Source organism: Leptonychotes weddellii, chromosome 15 (genome assembly GCF_054177405.1).
Source record: "Leptonychotes weddellii isolate Sample4059 chromosome 15, ASM5417740v2, whole genome shotgun sequence".
Taxonomy (NCBI): Eukaryota; Metazoa; Chordata; class Mammalia; order Carnivora; family Phocidae; genus Leptonychotes; species Leptonychotes weddellii.
The window spans coordinates 2,059,471-2,079,315 of NC_138383.1; the positions used below are offsets into that span (position 1 = coordinate 2,059,471).

The following is a 19,845-nucleotide window of genomic DNA, read 5'->3' on the forward strand; positions in this document are numbered from 1 at the left end:
GGCTGGGGTCCCCAAAGTGGGGAGACCCAAGGGGCCCAAGTGTGACCTGCAATGGCCAGGCCAACCCACCTCATGGAGCCTCTTACTCCCAGCCCTTGGGCAGGGTGGGGACCTAGGGAAGGGGCGCAGAGGCTGCTGGGTTAACAGAAAAATCTATTTGGATCCAACTTGAATTATTGAGTGGCTCAAGACTTATTCTGGGCTCTGGGGCAGGCTGTGGTCTGTGAAGATGGACATCATCTCAGCCCTATTTTTAAGGTTCTGCGGGAGGGAGCTGAGACACCACCCACGCTGGGGTAAGAGAGCAGGGCTCCTGGAGTGGGGGTGGAGGGGGGCAAGACATGCCCCCCTGAAGCCCCCTCCCCACACCCATGCCTGATGCTTTCTGGGTCTCCTGCGAATGACCCTGGCTGGCAGGTCCCCACCTCAGCCCCTCTACCTGCCTCCATGGACACCTCTCTGCCACCACCCCTCTCCCTGAACTCCCAGCCTGGCCCATGTCTGACCCCTGCACCCTATTCCCCTAAGCCCAGCCCCCTCGGAGAAGCCCTGGCTGGATCCATGCCTGCATCCCCAGGGTGGGCGGGCTCTCAACAAACTGCCGAAACCCTCTATCTCTTCCCCTCATCTCTGATCTGTGCTCCATGCCTTGGTTGGCCGTTGGAAGGGTTGAGGGGTCCATGGCACCCCATACTGCTATGGGTTCTCTTCCTGGAGGCCAGCATTACCCTCGTATCAGAGCCAGAGACATCACAAGAAAACTACAGACCAATAACCCTTAAGAATATTGATCTAAAAGTCCTCAACAAAATACTAGCAGATCAAATTCAGCAGCATAGTAAAAGGATTATACATCATGACAAAGTGCAATACATCCCAGAAATGCAGAGTGGCTCAAAATACGACAATCAACCCACGTGACACAGCACATTACAGAGTAAAGGAAAACGGTCATTTCGATAGGTGCAGAGAGAGCTGGACACACCCAAGCCCCGTTCGTGATCAAGACACAGAGAGACTGGGAACAAAAGGGAGCTCCTTCAACCCAAAAAGGGCGTCCGTGAAGAGCCTGCAGCCCACACCGTCTTCACTGGGGACTGAGAGCGCTCTTCCTCAAATCAGGAGCAAGACAAGGATGTCTGCGCTCACCACTGGTATTCAACATCCTACCGGAAGTCCTAGATGGACAACCAGGCAAGGAAAGGACAGAAAAGGCATTCAGATTGGAAAGGAAGAAGGGAACGTAAAGCTATCTCTATCTGCACATGACATGACCTTACACGGAGAGCCCCCTGAAGAATGTGTGTGCACACGCGTGCGCACGCACACACACACTCCGAGCCAGCAAATTACAGCACTGTCACCGAGCATAAGACACAAAACCCAGTGGTATTTCTGTATGCTAGCCATGAACAATCCAAAAATGAAGTTAATAAAACAATTCCATTTATAATAGCATCAAAAAGAACGAATATTTACGAATAAATTTAACCAAAGGAAGAGTAAGACGTGTACACTGAGGGGGCGCCTGGGTGGCTCAGTCGGTTAAGCGTCCAACTCTTGATTTCAGCTCAGGTCATGATCTCAGGGTTGTGAGATTGAGCCCCACATCGGGTTCTGTGCTGCGTGTGGAGCCTGCTTGAGATTCTCTGTCCCTCTGCTCCTCCCCATCCCCCTCTCGCCCTCTCAAAAAAAAAAAAAAAAAAGACTTGTACACTGAAAACCACACGATGATGTGGACAGAAGTTCACGGAGAAGTAAAGGAAAAGGCCCCTGAGCACAGTGCCGGCAAGACTGGGCACCACTAGGGGGCAGTGCTCCCTGAGTTGGTCAGTGCAGTGCCCCTCAAAAGTCCAACTGCCTTTTTGCAGAAATGGACAAGATGGCCCTAAAACTCATACAGAATTAATTGCCAGGGACCCAGAAGAGCCATACGTAAACAGTAACTCGAAGCGGGTCAGAGATCTAAACGTAAGAGCTGAAACCATAACTCGCTTAGAGGAAATCTCCGGGACCCTGGATTAGGCAATGATTTCTTCAATATATGACACCAAACGCACAAGCAACAGATGAGCAACAGATACATTGTATTTCATCAAACTCAACAGCTTTCATGCACAAAGAACACTATCTAGGGGGTGAAAAGACAGCCCACAGAGTCGAGGGAGCCCACGAGTGAGTTACGTAACCCAGAGTGGTCTGGTAAGCAGAGCACAGAGAGAACTCTCACGGCTCCCCAACAACACGACAGCCCCATTTCAAAAAGGGCAAAGGATTTCTGTAGACATTTTGCCCAGAAGGATGTACAAATGGCCAATGATCACACAAAAGATGCTCACCGTCCTCTGTCATTAGGGAAACGCATATCACACCCCCAGGACAGCCAGAAGCAGGAGCGGCAGACGGGAGACCCGGGAGCCCCGCGCCTTGCTGGGGAGCATGTGGAAAACAGCAGGAAAGCAGCGTGGCTCTTCCCCAGAAGGTAAACACACAGCCGCCACAGGACCCTGACACTGCCCTCCTCGGGGTACACTTGGGAGGATGGACACCCGAGTGCATACAAACACCCGTCCGCCCGTGCGCACGGCCACCCTACTCGTAATAGCCACAGAGAAACAGGCCACACACTCGGGCGCGGGTGGGCGCCCGCGACATGTGCCGCACAACGGAGTCACACCGGGCAGTACGCAGCGGCACCGCTCGCCGCCGCACACGGAGGATCCATGAAAGTCATGGGCTCAAAACCTTGGGCTAGAGATGTGAGGGCAGCCAGACACAAAGGCCACACCGCGTGACTCTGCACGGACTCCAGCGCCCACAGTTGCCGGGGCAGGGGGAGTGACTGCTCACCGGGAGGGGGTTCCCTCTGGGGTGATGAAGCAGCTCGGGAACTAGACAGTGGTGCTGATGGCACGAGATTCTGAATATACTAAAAACCACTGAATTGTACACTTTTTAAAAATGCTTAAAATGGCAGCTTCTGTGACGTGACTTTTTCAAGACAAAAACTACTCAGGTAAGTTGTCTGCAAACTTCTCTCCAGGCTCTGGCCTGCTCTTCACTGAGGGGGATGGGGACCCCACCTGGCCCCTCCAGTGACCAAGGAGCCAGTGGCTTTCAGCTGAGCACCCCTCCCACCCCAGGGGGAAGCCAGGGCCATCTGCCTGCACCCCTTGGAGAGATGGGGCCCCGGGGGTCGCTGCTGCAATCTGGCGCCAAGCCTCCCAGCACCCCAGGGAAGCTCTCCTGTCCGCAGTCTGGACCTGGGAGGCCTGGTCCTGTCTGTCCAGCCCTCACAGGACTTGCGTTGTACGGGCCTGGGGTGGCATGCGAGGCTGGGAGGAGACAGGGACCCCTTTCCTTCCCATTTCTCCTTCTCCTTGGACTTAGCACAGCCTTGCGGCACATGGCCGTCAACCTGGCCTCCACGGGCCCCACCTCAAACGCCATACCTTCCTTTGTGCAGGACTGATGGGGCCGGGCTCTGTGCCACACCCACTCCACATGGCGCACGGGACTCTGGGGCTGCATGCGGCTTAGCCCAAGGCCAGTTGGTAAGAGGCAGGCAGGACAGCTGGGCCCAGCCTCGACCCTGCACTCCCAATCCCCCCACTCCAGGTCCTGATGCACTTGGGCAGGGAAAGCCCGGGACCAAGGCAGGGAGGGCTGAGAGCTTTGGGGGTGGTGGTGGGGGCAAGACCTGCTTGGGCAGCAAGCTGGGGTGGAGTGTCAGTGTCCCCTGCATCTGGGTTGCCCCGATGCCCTTGGAACACCAGCTGGTGGGATAAGGCAGCAGCTGCCTGGGACCCCAGCCAAGGGCTGTGGTTTTCCTTGTCCACAGACCACAGGGCGGGGGCAGAAACTGGGCACTGCTGAGGCCACATGGAGCCAGCAACCCTCCATGCCGACCCCCATGCCCTTCCCTGGGGCAAGGCCATCACTCCACGGCCAGCTCCCCGTCCTGCCTCAGATCCTCCTCCCAGAAAACAGGTCTCACCCGGGCCTTGCTGGGTCTGGGGACAGGGATAAGGAGAGGAGCCCAAGTCCCAGCTCCAGGGTGCAATGTGGCCCATTCTTGCCCCGCCCCCTTCACAGCCTCCAGGACCATAGCTGGGCTTCCTGGGGGTGTGACTCTGCCCCTCGAGGAGCCCCACCCAGGTCTGCTTGTGCCCAGGGATCCCGTGCCCCTCAAACCTCAGTCAGGACTACACAGGACAGATGCTGGGGCGCTGGCTGCCCCTCCCACCCATGTTTATTTATGGGGAACTATGTCCACCGCTGAGTGAAAGACTACACGTATTCTTCTACTTAACCCACCTAACCTGGGGTGCTTATAACCCTGGGGAGAAAGCAGGCTCCGAGTGCGAGGTCATACCCTCAGACCTCCATCAGGTGTTGTATCATGCCTTCCCAAAGGACAGCCTTGTGTCTCAGTTGCAAAGTAGGGAGAACTGGGCCACCTTGGGCAGAAGTGAGCTGAAAACCACTTTCATGATGCTGGGGTGCAGGGTCTGAAGTCAGAAGCACAGCACCAGAAGCCTGGGATCCCATGGAGGAGGGCAGCTGGGGCTCCCTGTGCACCCAGCTCTGGTGAGTCCCAGTCCCAGGATTGGGAGGAATGGAAGCTGGGTTCAGACATCTGGGGAAGCAGCAGGAACAGGACAGGAGGATGGAACCTGGTGTGCTCCTTCCCACATGTAGGAGTCCCCTCGAAGGCAGCCGTGGAACATGCTGGCACCTGCTCATCCCACCAGGCCACGGAGGAGAGCCCCTAAGCATCTTGGTGGCACTCTACAGCTCCACCTGTCCTGGGGCGATCCTGCTTCCTACTGAGATGTCCCAAACAGGGGCTGTTACCATCAAGTGGGGCCGCTCAACTCAGCCTCCCCCCAGCCCCCTGGCCTTGTAAGGGGGTCTCAGAAGCACCGTCAGAGCAGGAGGGGAAGGGGGCCAGCAGCCTGCCTCGCTCACCGTCCCCTCTCGTTTCTCCCAGGGGTCTGGGCCCCAGAGAAGAGCTCAGTTCTCACAAACAGAAGATGCTGGGGCGGGGAGTGCTGAGACCCAGGGTCGTCCAAATCGTGACAACCAGCTCTTTGAGAACTAGCATGAATGGCAAGAAAGGCCTCTTAAAATCACACTTCTCAGCAAATGCCAGTGTAGGGAGCCTGGGGGCTGCGGGCTAAGGTCATGGCCCCTGCGAGCTGGGACTTGCAGCCCTTACTGAGACAAGCGGCTGGGACAGGGACACGCCGCGACCCCGCACTGGAGGTTGGGCCTGCGGTAAGGAGGCTGGCAGGGAAGGGCGCCCGGCGGGCAGCAGCGAGGGAAGGCTAGCAGAACTCCGGCCCAGAGGGGACGTGCCTCAACTGGCTTCCCAGAGCGGCAGGGCCTGACGCCCCTCCCCTCAGATACCAGCGCTGGTCCTCCGGCACCCGGACCACCCCGTGGGGCCCCCGATCGCTGAGTGTGCCAGCAGCAGGCAGGCTGGCAGACGGGCAGAGCAGCCGGGGACCAGGCCCGGCCACCCCAGCTTGCACCCTCCAGGGTCAGGGCAGAGGCCACTCAGTATGGCTGACTGGCCAGGGGTGGAGATGAGGGGAACCGCTGGTTTAAAAACAAACTCTGGGGGCGCCTGTGTGGCTCAGTCGGTGAAGCAGCTGCCTTCGGCTCAGGTCATGATCTCAGGGTCCTGGGATTGAGCCCCGCATGGGGCTCCCTGCTCGGCAGGGGAGTCTGCTTCTCCCTCTACCTCTGCCTGCCACTCTGCCTACTTGTGCTCTCTCTGCATCTGTCAGGTAAATAAAATCTTTAAAAAAAAATTTTTTTTTAAATACAAATAAAAACAAACTCTGGAAAATAAAAACGCAAAAGCAAAAAAAGCAGCAGGGTGTGTGCTGAAGGAGCAGACGGACGACGAGCAGCTGGGGACGGACACGTAGTCTGGTAGTCTTAAGCCCACCTGGGCACTTTTAGAAAAAAACAAAACACATCAGAAAATCCCCATGAACCTTAAATACCCTTCCTGTGCTCCTGGGAAAGCAACGTCAGGCTCCTTCTGGGGCTGGTGCTCTGTGGTGTGAGATCTGTCTCGTGCGGAGCTCTTGACAGCCTCGTAACCGAGACCTCGGAGCAGGAGGGGCCGCTGCCCGGGCCCATCCCAGCAGGGCCAAGCCTGCTGCCGTCCCCGTGGGTGGTGTGGCCGCCGTGTGCTGGGGCCTGGGCGCTCTACCTGTTACTGGGGGGACCGTGCCCCCAGTCACTACTCCAGGCAGGGGCGGGAAGTCAGGCAGCCTGAGCTCTTTGCCATGTCCAGCTCAGCTCCCCACTGCCACTGCTGGCCTTTCCAGTGTCTTGGGGCCTCAGCTGTGGGCCTCGGGGGGCCTGCCCTCACCTTCCGGCTCTTCCGAACCTTCCTGAGGGCACACCTTTGGCCTCTGCACCTTCTGGCTCCTGGTAATGACATCAAGAAGGGGCAGCATCAAACACAGAGCCAGCCCGGAGTCCCCCTTGCTCCCCAGGTGGTGCCTGGAAGCTGCTGCTGATTCGAGAACGGGCAGATCCTGCTGGTCAAGGGCTGCATACACTCCAGCTGGCCAGCCCCTAACCCCAGGGGAGTTGTGGGGGAGACCCATTCTCAAAACAGCTTAGCTGGGCCTAGGATGGCCCTTGACTTAGAGGAAAAAGGAGCTCGAGGAAAAGCGGACAGTAACCTCTCTGGGGCTCGTCAATGCCACGCCTGTTCCACACATAGACAGTGGGCCACGGTGTCTGTCTCGTGGCAAGGTGCTGTCAGGGTTAAATAACCAGCCACAGTTGGCTGTGACCATCCGTGCTGGGCTCTGCCACCAGAACCTACCAGGACAAGAATGACTGTGTCTGGCACGCAGGTAAGGAAACCGAGGCCCGGAAAGTGTCACAGCCATGGCCTTGTGCAGGCCCAGGATAAGGACCAGGTCCATCTGACCCCCACGCCTTCCTGTGGAGCCCACGCCCCAGCCCCATGCAGGCAGTGGACAAGGCAGGTGGGGGCAGCCCTGGTGGGCTTCAGGAATTCCCACTTGCCTGGAGTCAGCCCAGGCCCCACATCCGGCTGCCTTGGCTCCACCACCCCTCCACGGACTCCGCGTCCTCCACCCAGCCCCGCAGGGAGGCGGCCCCACCACGATCGGCCCCATGCTGTTGCCACCGCCACTGAGTGCCCCCAGCACTCACCTCTCCTGCCCTGGTGCGGGGGGCCCGGGGACTCCCAGGGTCCTGCGGATGTAGTCCCGAGAGCGGATGTCAGCCTGAGGAGAGGGGGGCTCACGTGAGAGGTGGTGGCCTCTAGATCAGCCCCCACCCCCGCAACAGCCTGGCGCAAACCCTCTTGCTTCCCGGAGAAAGCCACAGAGGTAATGCCGGGCTGTCACAGGCCCAGCCTTTGGGGCCTCAGCCGCAGCCCCGTGGGTGACACAATGGCAGGTCCCTGAAGGGCCCGAGGGCACAGGCCGAGCGGGAGGCCCTGGGTTGTCCCCGGGACCCAGTGGGGCCACTCGGCTCTCGCTGGCTTTGTGGCCTGTGCTTCCATAGCTTTTGCTTCTGTTCCAGTCCCGTTCTCTGAGGGTCCGCCCCGGCCCGGCTGCTGGCCTGTCTCCCTGGCTCGTGTCGGCTAAGACCCCCCCTCCCCAGGGAGGTGTCGCCAGAAGGTTCCGCAAAGTCACTGGAATGGGCAGGATCCAGGCAGACCTGAGGGAGAGTGGCTCCGGCCAGAGCAGGACCCTGGAGGCACCCCCTAGAGGCCCAGCTCTTCACAGCCCTGAGCCACAGCCACGCAACGGGCTGCTGACGCCACCTGCAGGCCAGCCTGCACACCAGCAGCCGGGGGCAGTGCCAGGGCCCCGGAGGTGGTGGTGGCCGCCAGCAGCAGGGAGGCACAGCCAGGGTGTCACCGGCTCTCAGCATCTGGCTGGGGCCCCTGGGCCCAGTCACCTCGAGCTGACCCAGCGCAGGTCATGGGGAGACGGGAAGCAGCAGGTACCAGGGAGGTTTCCAGGCGCTCCGCCCTCCCGTCCTACAGCAGCACTGCACCAGGAACCTGGGCCCCAGGGCTGGACAGCACAAACCAGCACCTCTTGCCTAGACGGGCTCCCCCAGCTCCTCCACACTGCCCACAGCCACTGCTTATGACTCATACCCAGGTCCCTGCGAGGAAGCCTTGCTGAGGGCCTTGCGCCACCTGGGCCCTGGCTCTGGCCGCCCCTTCCTCTGACTTTCCTGCCGGCATCAGATTCATTTCCACACCAGGGCCTTTACAGATGTGGGTTCTTGAGGCTGGACTACCTTTCTCCCTCCTCTGGCTGGTCTCTTCCTGAGAACGGCTTCTCACGGGCTTCCCCGGGACACACACCTACCTGTGACTGGTGATGCCCTGTCACCACCGAGCCCACCAAAGCAGGCCCTTGGGCAGCTTTTGCTCAGTTCTATCTCCAAGAGGCTGAGTTTTTTTTTCAGCCGAGACAACCTGTTCCCCAAAGTTTTGCTCCCCCCAACCCCCACCGTCACCGATTTAGGTGCTGGGGGCCTGGCCCAGCCACATTCTGCCATCTCCTGACTGATGACTGGTCCAGCACAAGCCTTCCTCAGCACCACCTGCAGCCCTGCAGGGGCCTCCCCAGCAGAGGATGCGGGCTCGCTCCCAGGCCAGCTGGGCAGGTCAGGCACTGAGGGGTTCACCAGGGGTGGGCAGGCCACTCTGCCGCCCGAGCTGACATCAGCTGATGCTCCCGATGACCCCAGTATGGGGTGCAGGAGGCTGAAGCTGCGTGCAGGAGCACGGCAGGGCCCCAGGATCAGCTCTGGTCCCCCCTTCTCCTCCCCCCCAGAGCCCAGCGGGGCCCAACCAGGCCCCTCCACAGGAGCTTGTGGTGAGGGAAGAGCAGAAGGCGCATGTGGCCCACCCACCTGGCGCACGGGCTCTGGGATCCGGAACCTGCAGCAGCCTCGAGTGAGGCGCACGGCGGCCTCCAGGCTTATCTTGTGGCCCACAGAGACGTAGAGGGGCTTGCTGCTGTGCTTGTGGCTCTTCAGGACCTGGGACAAGGAAGGCAAAGTCAGAGCGCGGTAGAGCCAACCCTGGGGGACTCCACGACTGACAACCGGCCGGGGGCAGGCTGTGGCGAGTGCAGCCCAGAGGTCCCCTCGTCACAGCCAAGGGTTGGGGCGCAGGGCACACCCTGGGTCAGTCAGAGGGGCGGGGGAGTGGACAGGGTCTGGAGTGCATGAACACCTCCATGCGTGTTTGCGGGTGCCACCCCCAGGGGTGCAGGCCCCTGGCCACTCACCATGCCCAGGACAGTCCCAGAGCCTCCTATCAGAGGAAATGAATCTCCTCCAGCCCGCAGAAGTCGTATCTGGAAAACGGGAAGAAAAAACATGGAAAAAGTCTTTTCTCAGCGGAGGGCAGAGGGCAGGCCTGTTAGTTTTTGAAGTCCGAGCAGCCGCTAGGCAAGGAGAGGGAAGGGCCCAGGTCTGCACATGGTCTGCAGCCCTTGCGAAGCCATGCGGCCTTGGCTGTGTGCACACCTGTCCCATGAGCGGACTTGGCGTCCAGGAGGCCATCCCCAGCACTGTCCGACCCTGATGAGACCCCTGGAACTCAGTTTTCTCTTCCTTGTTCTGCGAATGAGGAATCCGGGGCCTGGAGAAGGGGCAGCAGCCCACCTAGGCCCCAGGGCCGATGGGTGGAGGGGCCAGGCTGGAATGAAGGCCTGGTGCACGCCTGCCCAGCCAACCTGACCGCTGGACACACAGGTGCTTCCCGTGGGCCGGAACCACTTCCTCTTTCTCTCCTGCGAGGAATTTAAGGATGTTTGGTTCAACCCAACAAAGTCTTTCTAGGGGCGGGGATTGGTCCACTGAGTGACTCAAGAGCCACCTAAGTTTGGTCTCCAACTCCACCAACAACTGTTTTGTGCAGACACTGGTCTGCCCGGAGGAACGAGACAGATGTGATCACTGCTCTCGGAGTCGGCCATCCAGCGGTAGAGCCGGACGCGTCACTGGGTCCCTCCGGGGTGGGGTGTCACGTTCTCAACGCCAGACTTGAAGGGGCCAAAGGAGGGAGATGCTGGGAGAAGGTGCGGCGAGGAAGCTCTGAGGCAGGCCGGGCAGCACCAAGCTGCAGGCCCTGGACCGGGGCCCCACAGGCTCCCAAATGTCCTGTCCCCAGTCACTGCGGGCCCTTGCCCTACATGGGCCGCCACAGCAGCCCAGAGGTAGTGGGTATGGGAGTGGCAAGCATGCACCCAGGAGGCTGGGTGAGCTCAGACAGGAGTGCACTCCTCCAGACTGGCCATCTGCTGCCATGACCCAAGACCCACAGGGGACGCAGGGCATGCACAGAGAAAGGTGGGGCTTTCTTACTCTGGGCTAGGGAGCCAGGACGGTGAGAGCGCCAGCAGGCCAGGGCTGGATCAGAGGTGCCTACGGGGCAGGTCTGTGGGGTTGTCTGAGCCTGCATGCCCCCCACAGGCTCTCTCTGTGCCCTCCCCTTGTGCAGGACATCACCCCCATCCCTCACCTTCCCCTCGTGCAGGGGTTGCCCCCCATCCCTCACCTCCCCCTCACGCGGGGGTCACCCCCCAACCCTCACCTCCCCCTTGTGAGGGGGTCGCCCCCATCCCTCACCTTCTCCTTGTGCTGGGCGTCGTTCTCTAGCCCGTCCACCTGTAGGAGTTTCTTGGCTACCCCAACGCAGGGCAAGTCTGTAAGGACGCCAAGGTGGCAGGCCACTCCGAAGCCTGCAGGGGCAGAAAGCGAGGCTGGGCTGGTGGGGCAGTGAGCCAAGTAGTCGAGAGACGGTGTGGAGAGAGAACAAACCAGAACCCGCCGAATCTTCCCAGGTAAACAGAGGCCTGTCGGCGGACTGAGGACTGGGAAGACAGGACTGGGAGAGCCAGCCTGACCCGGGACGCAGCCCTCTGCCCCAATTTCACAGTTGTCAGGCTGGGGTGGAAGATGCCTCCTTCCCCCTGGCAAGGTCAGGAGCCTGATTAGTTCAGCATACTTCACACTGGTTCTCCTCTTTCTGGCACTTTCCATCCTCTTCTCCCCTTTGTAGCTGCCATCAGGCCTGTGTCACCCTCCCAACACATCCTTGGGGCTCCTGCCGGGCAGTGCATATACAATGACTGGGGCCAGGCCCCATGCTGGCACCCACGGGTCCCAGGGCCAGCCTTACCAGGTCCCTCTGCTGCCCCACCCCCAGGCTTGTGTCCAAGGGTGAAACCTCTCCTCTCCCTCGGTCACTCTCTCTGTGGTCAGTGTCCCAGTGCCCGGGTGGGTGCAAGTTTCCCAGCGCCAGCGGGGAATGGCACCCCTGTCTGGTTTCCATCGAGGGCCTGTCACTACTCAAGGTGGACGAGGTGGGACAGGCCATCTGAGCAGCAGTCAGGACCAAACTGGCCAAGGGCGCTTGAGATTGGCCAGCATGGAGTGCTAGGGGAGGCTTCATGGGCGGGCAGGAAAGAGGCGGGGGTGACAAGAAGCAGGATTCTTTCCTGGGCGGGGTCCTGACAATGAAATCAAGCCCAGGGAAGCGTGGCCAGTGCCAGGCCTGCAGCAGAGGGCCCGGGGCAGGGTGCAGGCACTCCGGTAGGACACTGGTCAGAACTGCCCCCTCCTGGGCCCTGTCTTTTGGGAGCAGGATTACCTCGGTGGTGGAGAACCCCATTTCCATCCACAAGGAGGACCTGGAAGAGCCACAGGTGAAAGTCAGTCAGCCGAACTGTCCCCCGCCCATCAGACCAGGGCATCCCGGATCAAGGGGGGTGGGACTGCCACTTCTGGGGGGCGCAGGCGGCTTTTTAGAAAATCTGATCCCTCTCCTCAAGGTAAAAGTGCATCCTTTCCAGGGAGTTCAGAGGTCTCCCCGTGAGGTGGGTGATGCGGCCGGCCGAGGCCTTCCCTCCTGGGTGGAAACCGAGGGCCCTTCTCCTTGGAGTCGAGGTACCTGCCTGGGGCACGAGGCGGGGCTCCTTCTCCTGCAGCCGCCGCACTGCGTCCACCAGGAAGGGCACCTCTCGGAAGGCCAGGAAGCCTGACACGTAGGGCGCTGTTAGGCTAACCATGCAGCAGTCCTCATACACCACCTGTCACCGGGCACCCAGGTCACAGGGGGGCGCGGCCCTTGGCCCTTCGTCCTTTAGGCCTCGTGGTGCTGCCAGCTCCCTCCCCATCTCCCAGCAACCCCCCAAGCCACACCTATCTGGGGGAGAGTGCTCGGTGACAAGGTGATCGCCCTGCAAATGGGTGGCAGGGAATCAGCCTGCTGCCTTTCAAAGGTGCTCACACACTTCCCGCACCAGGCCCTCCTGCTCGGGTCCCCTCTGCCCACCCCACACCTGGCTGTCAGCTGTCGGGAGGCTCAGAGAAGAAAAAGCACAAGAGCATGTGTGTGAAGTGCCACCAGAGTAAGGATGTCACTGTTCCCCATTAGAAGGAAAGGCCAGGTCTTCACAGGGTTACAACCACAAGAAAGGCAAACCCGGCTCTATGAAAAGAAATTTCAAAGAATCCAGAAAAGGACAGGCGGGTTCTCAGAGCTAGACGGTCTGAAAGAGAAATTGGGTCCCAAGGGACTGGACAATCTAAAGAGAGACTGTGAGGCCACCAGAGCAAAGAGCCCTGGGGCCTTCCAAACCACACCTTCAACCCCCCACCCCAAAGCTGGGCTCGAAGTGCTTACGCCCCAGAGAAGAGGCCGCTTTCCCCAAACATGAGGGTGGGGGCTTGTGACTCCAGCAACCTGATCATGGACTCACAGGAAGCTTATCCAACTGCCAATGACCTAAAGTGGGCAGGGTCTCATCTGAAGACAGAGCAGAGAAATGGATTCACAGTGAGCCCAGTGGCTGGAGCACAGAGCCTCATGAAGCTCAAATGTGGCCTGAGCTCTCACAGGATCATGGCTGCTTACGTCTGAATCTGTCCGCACAAGCTCCAGAGACTGGAGACCCACAAGGAGAGGGCATAAAGCTCCACGGACACCACGTCCACGGCATGACCCAGGGAGGAGCCTATTACGACCATCCACGTGCACCTCCGTGGGGAAGTGAACAGCCTGGAACAGCAGACAGCTCTAGATCTGGGCTGGGCAAGGACAGGTGGGGACTGGCGGGGGAGGGCCGGTGCTGGGGAACAGACGGAATGAGACCCGTAGGCAGTCCTGGCCAGTGGGGACCCGGGGGAAGAGGCATGGGAGGACACGGGACCAGCAGGGGCCTTGCAGGAAGACTCGGCCTCTGGGGAGAAACGGGAGCCCTGCAGGGTTGTGGTGAAGAAAATGAGGCCGGAAGTGTGAGGCTCTTCAGAAACAAGAGTGTCAAGAGTCGGAAGGCATGCCGGCCATGGTCAACTCAGAAAAGGACACCGCTTACTGGAGCAACTACACTTCCCTGTCCCTCACGATGAGAAACCCAGCCAGCCACCCAAAGCCCCGGCCCTCCAGACACCTGTCTAAACACGACTCGCCATGCACACTGAAGGCTGTGCAAACTCAAGACGGCAATGACCCAACTCACGACTCGTTAAATAAATGCTGCCAACAAGCTGTGCAGCGGCGGAGGAAAATGAACCATTCCTACATGCAGATGGAGAGCACAAGGCAAAAATTAAACACTCAGGACGGACATTAACAAAAACACCGGATAGCCAGAAAAGCCAGAGAGCATGGCCAAGGAAGAAAAACAGGGTGATGGGGCTGAGTGCTTCAACAGAGCACTTAAAGCCTCAATCCAAGAAACGTTCCAGAAAGAAGGGAAATCTGACCCCACACATTCAAAAAGCCAGCTGTCAACTTGGAGAAACGGACCTGGAACAGTCAGCTCAAGAAATAGCTGAAAAAAAAGGAGTAAAGGAAACAGGTACCATAAGGGGCACCCCCGCCCAGAGTCCACGTGACCCAAGGGCAGCAGTGGGTGTGCACCATACGTCCACCCTCTACGATCAGAAAGCCAAACCAGCTCAAGAGGCAACTGGGGAAATGTGACATGGACAGGGATCCAGGCGGTGCTACGGGACTGTGGCTATCACGTAGGTCCCTCCCAAGACAGGCCTGCAGAAGTGCTCCCAGGTGAGCTGTTGACACTTGCGGATCCCTCAGCGCACGCGCGCACACGCACGCGCACACGCACACACAAAGAAAACGAGAACTCAAGGGCGCCTGGGTGGCTCAGTTGGTTGAGCAACTGCCTTCGGCTCAGGTCATGATCCTGGAGTCCCGGGATCGAGTCCCGTGTCGGGCTCCCTGCTTGGCGGGGAGTCTGCTTCTCCCTCCCTCTGACCCTCCTTCCTCTCATGCTCTCTATCATTCACTCTCTCAATAAATACAAATCCTTAAAAAAATTAAAAAAAAAAAAAGAAAACGAGAACTCGGTTGGGCAACAGTTGGATCTAAGCAGAAGAGTACACGGGTGTTCAACGTGTTATTCTTCCAATGTTTCAATGTTTACACATTTCCACATTAAAAATCTGGAAAAAGAAAAGAAACTCAGTTGTGTAATGGCTGTGTGAGCACGGCCCGGACGGTCAATCTCTGTGAAGATCTGCAGGTTCCACCCAAGTGGGTGACGTGGCTCCTAAACCCTCAGTCTCTTCGGTGCATTTAGACCCACCGAACGTGGGTGGAACTCGGTTCAGTTCTGGTGCCTGACGCAAAGACGGACCCTGCTAACTGCGGGCATCCCGGAGGGCCAGCAGCAAGGGAAGAAGCTGGAAGTCACAACAGTGAGCCTCTGAGGATAGAGCAGAGCAGACAGACGGAGGGCACAGAGTGGTCTTCAGAGAGTGGGAGGGTGGACATGGAGGAAGGCGGGAAAGGTCTGTTCTGCACTCTGCTGCCTGAGGCACAATCGACGGGCAGAAGTCACAAACATTTCAGCTCCCTGTAGAAAAGAACATACTAACCAGGTGTCGAACCACGGAATGGGCTCTGCTGTGAGGCCCGCAATTGTCAGGGATGCTGAGGAAAGGATTCCTGGCTGCATAGAAGGCAGACCAGCGCTTCCCACCCTGGCTCTCCCGAGCGATCACAGGGACGCTTATTTAAAGAAGCAGATTTCCTGGGAGATTCTTTTTTCTTTCCAGAAATGAGTTGGGGCTCTGGGATTTATATATATTTTAAAAACTTTACTGAGGCAGAATTTACTACCAAAAAGTTCACTTGTTTGAGGTGCATACTTCAATGTTTTTTATTTAGAGAGTTGTACAACCATCCGATCCTAGAACATTTTCATGACCGCCCCCCTCCCAAATAAATCTTGCCTCCATTTGCAGTCACACTCCATCCATCCTTCTCCCTAGCCCTCAGCGACCAGGCACTTATTTTCTATCTCTGGATTTGCCTATGGGATTTGTATACGCCTCCAGGAGACTGACTGGGCAGACCTGCGATCAGGCATTTGGGAGCTTCTGGGAGCCACCAGACTCTGCCCAAGCCCCGTTCCTAGTCTAAGCTCCCGCAGCACAGGACAATGAACACCGAGTCCATCCAAGCAGCAGGCACTCTGCTCTGTGCTGGGGTTACAAGAGGATCAACCCACCCTTGAGAAGCCCCCGTTAGTGCGCTAACTTTATTACAATGGAAAAAGCACTGCATGAAAAAGACACCATGGACAGGGATGAGAGGGGGTTAATCCTGCATCGAGGAGAAAGAACAAAGATGGGACTATGTGAACTAGGTCTTGAAAAGTGAGAAACTAGCTAATGTTTATTTTTTGAGAGCTTACCATGTGCCAACTAATTGCCTTCCATGCATGATCTCATTTATCCCTCACAACTGAGCTGGCTATCAACAGTGTCACTGTCCCCGAGTTAGAAAACAGGAAGTGAGAGGCCCAGGGGGGTGAAGTGGGAGTGGCAGAGGGGAGGTAAAGACCCAGGCTGTCTGGCTCCGGAGGCTGGGCCTTATCCCCGAGGCCATCCTACAAACTGACCAGGGGACCTGTGAGGGCAGGGACTCTGGTTCCACTACCACCCTAGATCCCACTCTCAGCACACAGCAGGCGCTCAGTACATTTCTGCTGAGTTTTGACTAACAGGGTCTTCCAATTAAAGCACAAAGACACTGAAGCAGGAAAATGCGGTCTTTAGGAGCAGGCAGACGAGGGAGGGAAAACCTCTGAGCTGCAGAGCAAAGGTTTCCTTGTCAAGTTCTTCTTTAGTCAAGGCTTCCTGAACTGTGGACCCCAAACGAATCACGGGCATACTGTTGACTCGTTCACGTATCTATCTGAGTGTCTCCATGGGGCAGGCATCAAGCTCCCACAGCTACAGCTGGTGGGCATGGCAACCCGGTTCCTACCACTGTGGAGGCAGAGAGACCCACCTATTCCATCCCAGTGTAGTAAAGGGGAAAGAGAGGGTACTGAGTATTTCCTGGTCCTGCAGGGAGGGGGGGTGCTTACTGGGGGACCTGAGAGGTGAGTAGGGGTTAGCCAGGAGAGGAAACATCAGTGCAAAGGTCAGGCAGGCAGAGAGAGCACGGCATGTTTGAGGAACCTGAAGTACTCCAGAGTGGGGAATGGGGGTTGGTGAGAGTTGAACCTATGGCTTGACATTCGGTAAGGTCCGATTCCGAAGGGTCTTTACACTCATAAGCAAGTACAACCCCATTTTCCATGAAATCACAGAATGGGCACTGAAGTGTTCTAAGTGAACTAGATGGTGGCATGACCACATCTACTTTTTAGAAAAATCGCTCTGCTGGCAGCATGGAGAAGAGGCCACAGAGGGCAGTCCCGAAGGCAGAAGACCCAGTGACGCTTCTACTCGGTCACCTGCAGGAGGGGGGACAGGGCACATCCCCACAGTCGTGAGGATGCAGACAGGGGGCCAGACTCCTGCAAAAATGGAGCTAGTGTGGGACAGAACAGAACTGAATGTGTGAATGACTCTCTGGGGAGACAGGGATTTCCAGCTTGGGCAATTCGGGGTGTGCTGCTGCGGGTCACTGAGATGGGAAGCCCAAGGCGGCAATCAGCTTGAAGTAAAGACAGGAGTTAATTCAGATTTTAAGTCACAGAATCTCTTTTAGTTTTTACTCCCCTCCTTCCTTCTTCAAAAGCTTCCCAACCTATTCAGGCAATCCTACGAAAGGAGAAGCAGGGTTCTACGCTGGCCCGTCCCGATGCCCCAGCCAGAGCGGGGCGCCCCGGGGTTACCTCGAGCTCGGGGTAGCTGAGCACCACCAGGGAGGCACAAGCGCTGACGCTGTCGCCCTTCACAAAGGACACGTCCACGCCCCCGACCCTCTGCAGCCCCGAGAAGGCGGCGTCCCGCTGCCACGCCTCCGTGTCCCGGTCCACGACGAGGGCCTTCAGCCGGGCTTGCTCCCTGAGGGCGACACACGTCCAGCGGACCTCCCGACCCCGCACGTCCGGGCCCGGGGGGAGGAGAGATTGAGGCTCTTCCCTGGGGCACTCCCGGTCTCACCACCCCCTTCCCGGGGAGCCCGGCCCCGTGAACACCCCTCCACGGTCTCACCCCCTCTTCCCGGGGACACGCCCTCCGCGGTCTCGCCCGCCCTCCCCGGGAAGCCTGGCCTCGGGGACACCCCGTCCACGGTCTCGCCCCCACCTTCCCACCGCTCCGAGACCCGGCGCCGGAAGCAAGCGCGGCTGACCCCCGCAGACTACAACTCCCGAAGGCCCTTTCGTCCGCGCGCCGGAAGCGGGACAGGCCCCCTTAGCCCCAAAGTCCCTCCAGCCCCCGACACTTGGCAGTCAGCCAACCCCATTACCGTTTCCAGAGCGACAGAGTCTCCTCAGGCGGCCACGCCACCGCCTCCCGGGCCATGGCGCGCCCCCAAGCGCCCCTTCCGGTGGCGTCACTTCCCGCTGCCGTCATTTCCGGTGGCCTGCGCGCAGGCGCCCGGTCGTCTTCGTGGTCTTGGGAGTGCTGGCTGGAGCTCGGGGTCCGACCTGTGTGTTTCCAGACGCCGCCGCCTGGTGGCGGGAGGCTCGCTGGAAGGCACCCCCCCCCCCCGACCCCGGCCCCCCTCAGCCCTCCTCCCCGCCTTCGCCGCCCCCCAGCCCCCACCCCGGCGACCCGAGCAGCCGAGCAGCACGTCCGGACGCACGCTGGCAGGAGCGTGTGAGCGCGTGCGCGGGAGTCTTCGTCGGCTCGAAGGCTCGGGCGGCGCTTAGAGCAGCCTCGTGCCTAGACGGCGGAGCAGCAGAGCCGAGGGATGCGCAGATCGGTGTGGGTGCGGGCAGGGAAAGGCGACAGCCCGGTTCGCAGTGCGGCGCTGTCAGCCCGCTGCCTGAGGAGGGCGCTGGCCCGCAGGCTCCTGGCGCAGGGAGGGGTGCAGGGCACATGGGAGGAGCAGGGCGGGACTGACCCTCCCTCCTGGCATTCTGTCTCTCCTTTGGCTTCGGACCCCATCACCGAGCGTCAGCCCCAACCGCGACTGTGGTTTTAGGTCCAAGGACCTCGGTCAAAGTTCTGAGAGCAGGACGCAGTCCTCACCGGGCCAGACTCGTGGGTCATGGCGGGCCCAAAGCCTCAGCCGCCGTACGACACGCAGACAACGGCCGGAACACTGACTCTTGGCTCTAAGCTCCTCCACGGAATGAGTATTTACTCCGTGCTCCCTTGTGCCGGGCCTCGTGCTGGATGTTGGGGTTACAGCTTCCTCGGGCGCAGGTGCACGGCGGCCTGCTGCGGTGAGAGTGACGTACCAGCCGGCTCTGGACTGGCCCCGGGGAGGGCCTCTCTGAGGGGGAGAGTTACGAGGAGCGCGGGCAAAGGGCACGGCACGTGTAAGGGTCCTGTGGCCGGCAAGACACTGGTGTATTTGAGGCACAAGGCAGCCGGTGAGGCTGACGTGTAGGCACTTGACCCATGCTGTATATCCTACCAGGGGGATGCAGAGAAGTGTGTGGGTAAGAACGGTAGTCTGAATATAGATCTCGAAAGGAACTAGGGACGTCTGAGGTTCAGGAAAGGCGTATAGCATTTGACCACTGACGGGGCCTTGAAGGATGGGCAAGTGTTCAGCAGGGACACCTGCTGAATGAGTCCCACCTCTGAGCGCCCACCGCACGGCAGGCACCATGCCCTGTCGTTTACCTGCACCATCTTCTTTCTCACCACAGCACATCGAGAAGTCGAGGCTTCAAGAGGTCAAGGGCTTGCTCAAGGCTGTAGAACTGGCAAACGGGAGAGCCAGGATTCACACTGGGGTCCGTCTGGGACATGGACGTGTTGTGTGTCGGCCTTGTCATGGTACACGGTGGTGAGGATGAGGAGGCCCTTGGATTGGGGCTGGGGGCCATTCGTGGGCCTGGGGAGCTGGGGCCAAAGTGGCTCTGGGCCTTGGCTCTGCCACGCTTCAGGGTACAGGCAGTCAGGGGGCGGGGATGCTGGGCCTGCGGCACACTCATCATCAGGTTGGGGGTGGAGGAACGGGGCAGGGTTGAGGGCAGGTCTGTGTAGGACGTGCAAGGTCTTGGGGTAGCTTGTGTGTGCTCCAGCGAGGGCCCTTCCCTCCACTTCTTTCTGCTCTTGCCTAGATGGCTCCCCCAAATCCTCCCACCTCCTCAGAAGGAAGCAGGGTCCTGCTGTCCCCAGGACCCTGATGAGGTGAGATCAGCGTTTACCTTTTTCTGGTGCTGCTTTTCCGGTTGGAACTGAGATTCACGATGCTTGTGCATAAGCTTAATTAGTGACCAAGAAGGGCTTGGAGAGTGTCGCCTGAACCCAGGAATCGCCGACATATCTCATGGCTGTCTCAGTTAATAAAGGATGAAATCCCACAGCCCGGGACAACAGGTACAGAATTTACACACACAACAAGGTCTTAAAGAG

General features: G+C 59.1%; 1 protein-coding gene across 10 annotated transcripts; it reads right to left on the bottom strand.

Moving 5' to 3' along the window:
* Positions 1-5,944: 5,944 nt before the first annotated feature.
* ENDOV (endonuclease V) lies at positions 5,945-17,997 on the bottom strand. Of its 10 annotated transcripts, XM_081804288.1 has the most exons (10): positions 17,777-17,997; positions 17,199-17,370; positions 12,725-12,847; positions 11,994-12,128; positions 11,690-11,729; positions 10,666-11,009; positions 9,321-9,389; positions 8,941-9,069; positions 7,213-7,286; positions 5,945-6,450 (listed from the first exon to the last, which is right to left on the bottom strand). In XM_081804288.1, exons 4-10 carry the CDS (start codon positions 12,105-12,107, stop codon positions 6,360-6,362), a joined length of 861 nt encoding a protein of 286 aa, XP_081660414.1. In that variant the 5' UTR covers positions 12,108-12,128; positions 12,725-12,847; positions 17,199-17,370; positions 17,777-17,997; the 3' UTR covers positions 5,945-6,359. The 10 variants fall into 10 exon arrangements, 8 of the variants coding, with proteins under 8 accessions (XP_081660414.1, XP_006749442.3, XP_030876395.2 ...); XR_004073006.2 differs by lacking the exon at positions 12,725-12,847 and having other exon boundaries at positions 10,666-10,778; positions 11,990-12,128; XM_006749379.3 differs by lacking the exon at positions 12,725-12,847 and having other exon boundaries at positions 10,666-10,778.
* Between the last annotated feature and the right edge of the window lie 1,848 nt (positions 17,998-19,845).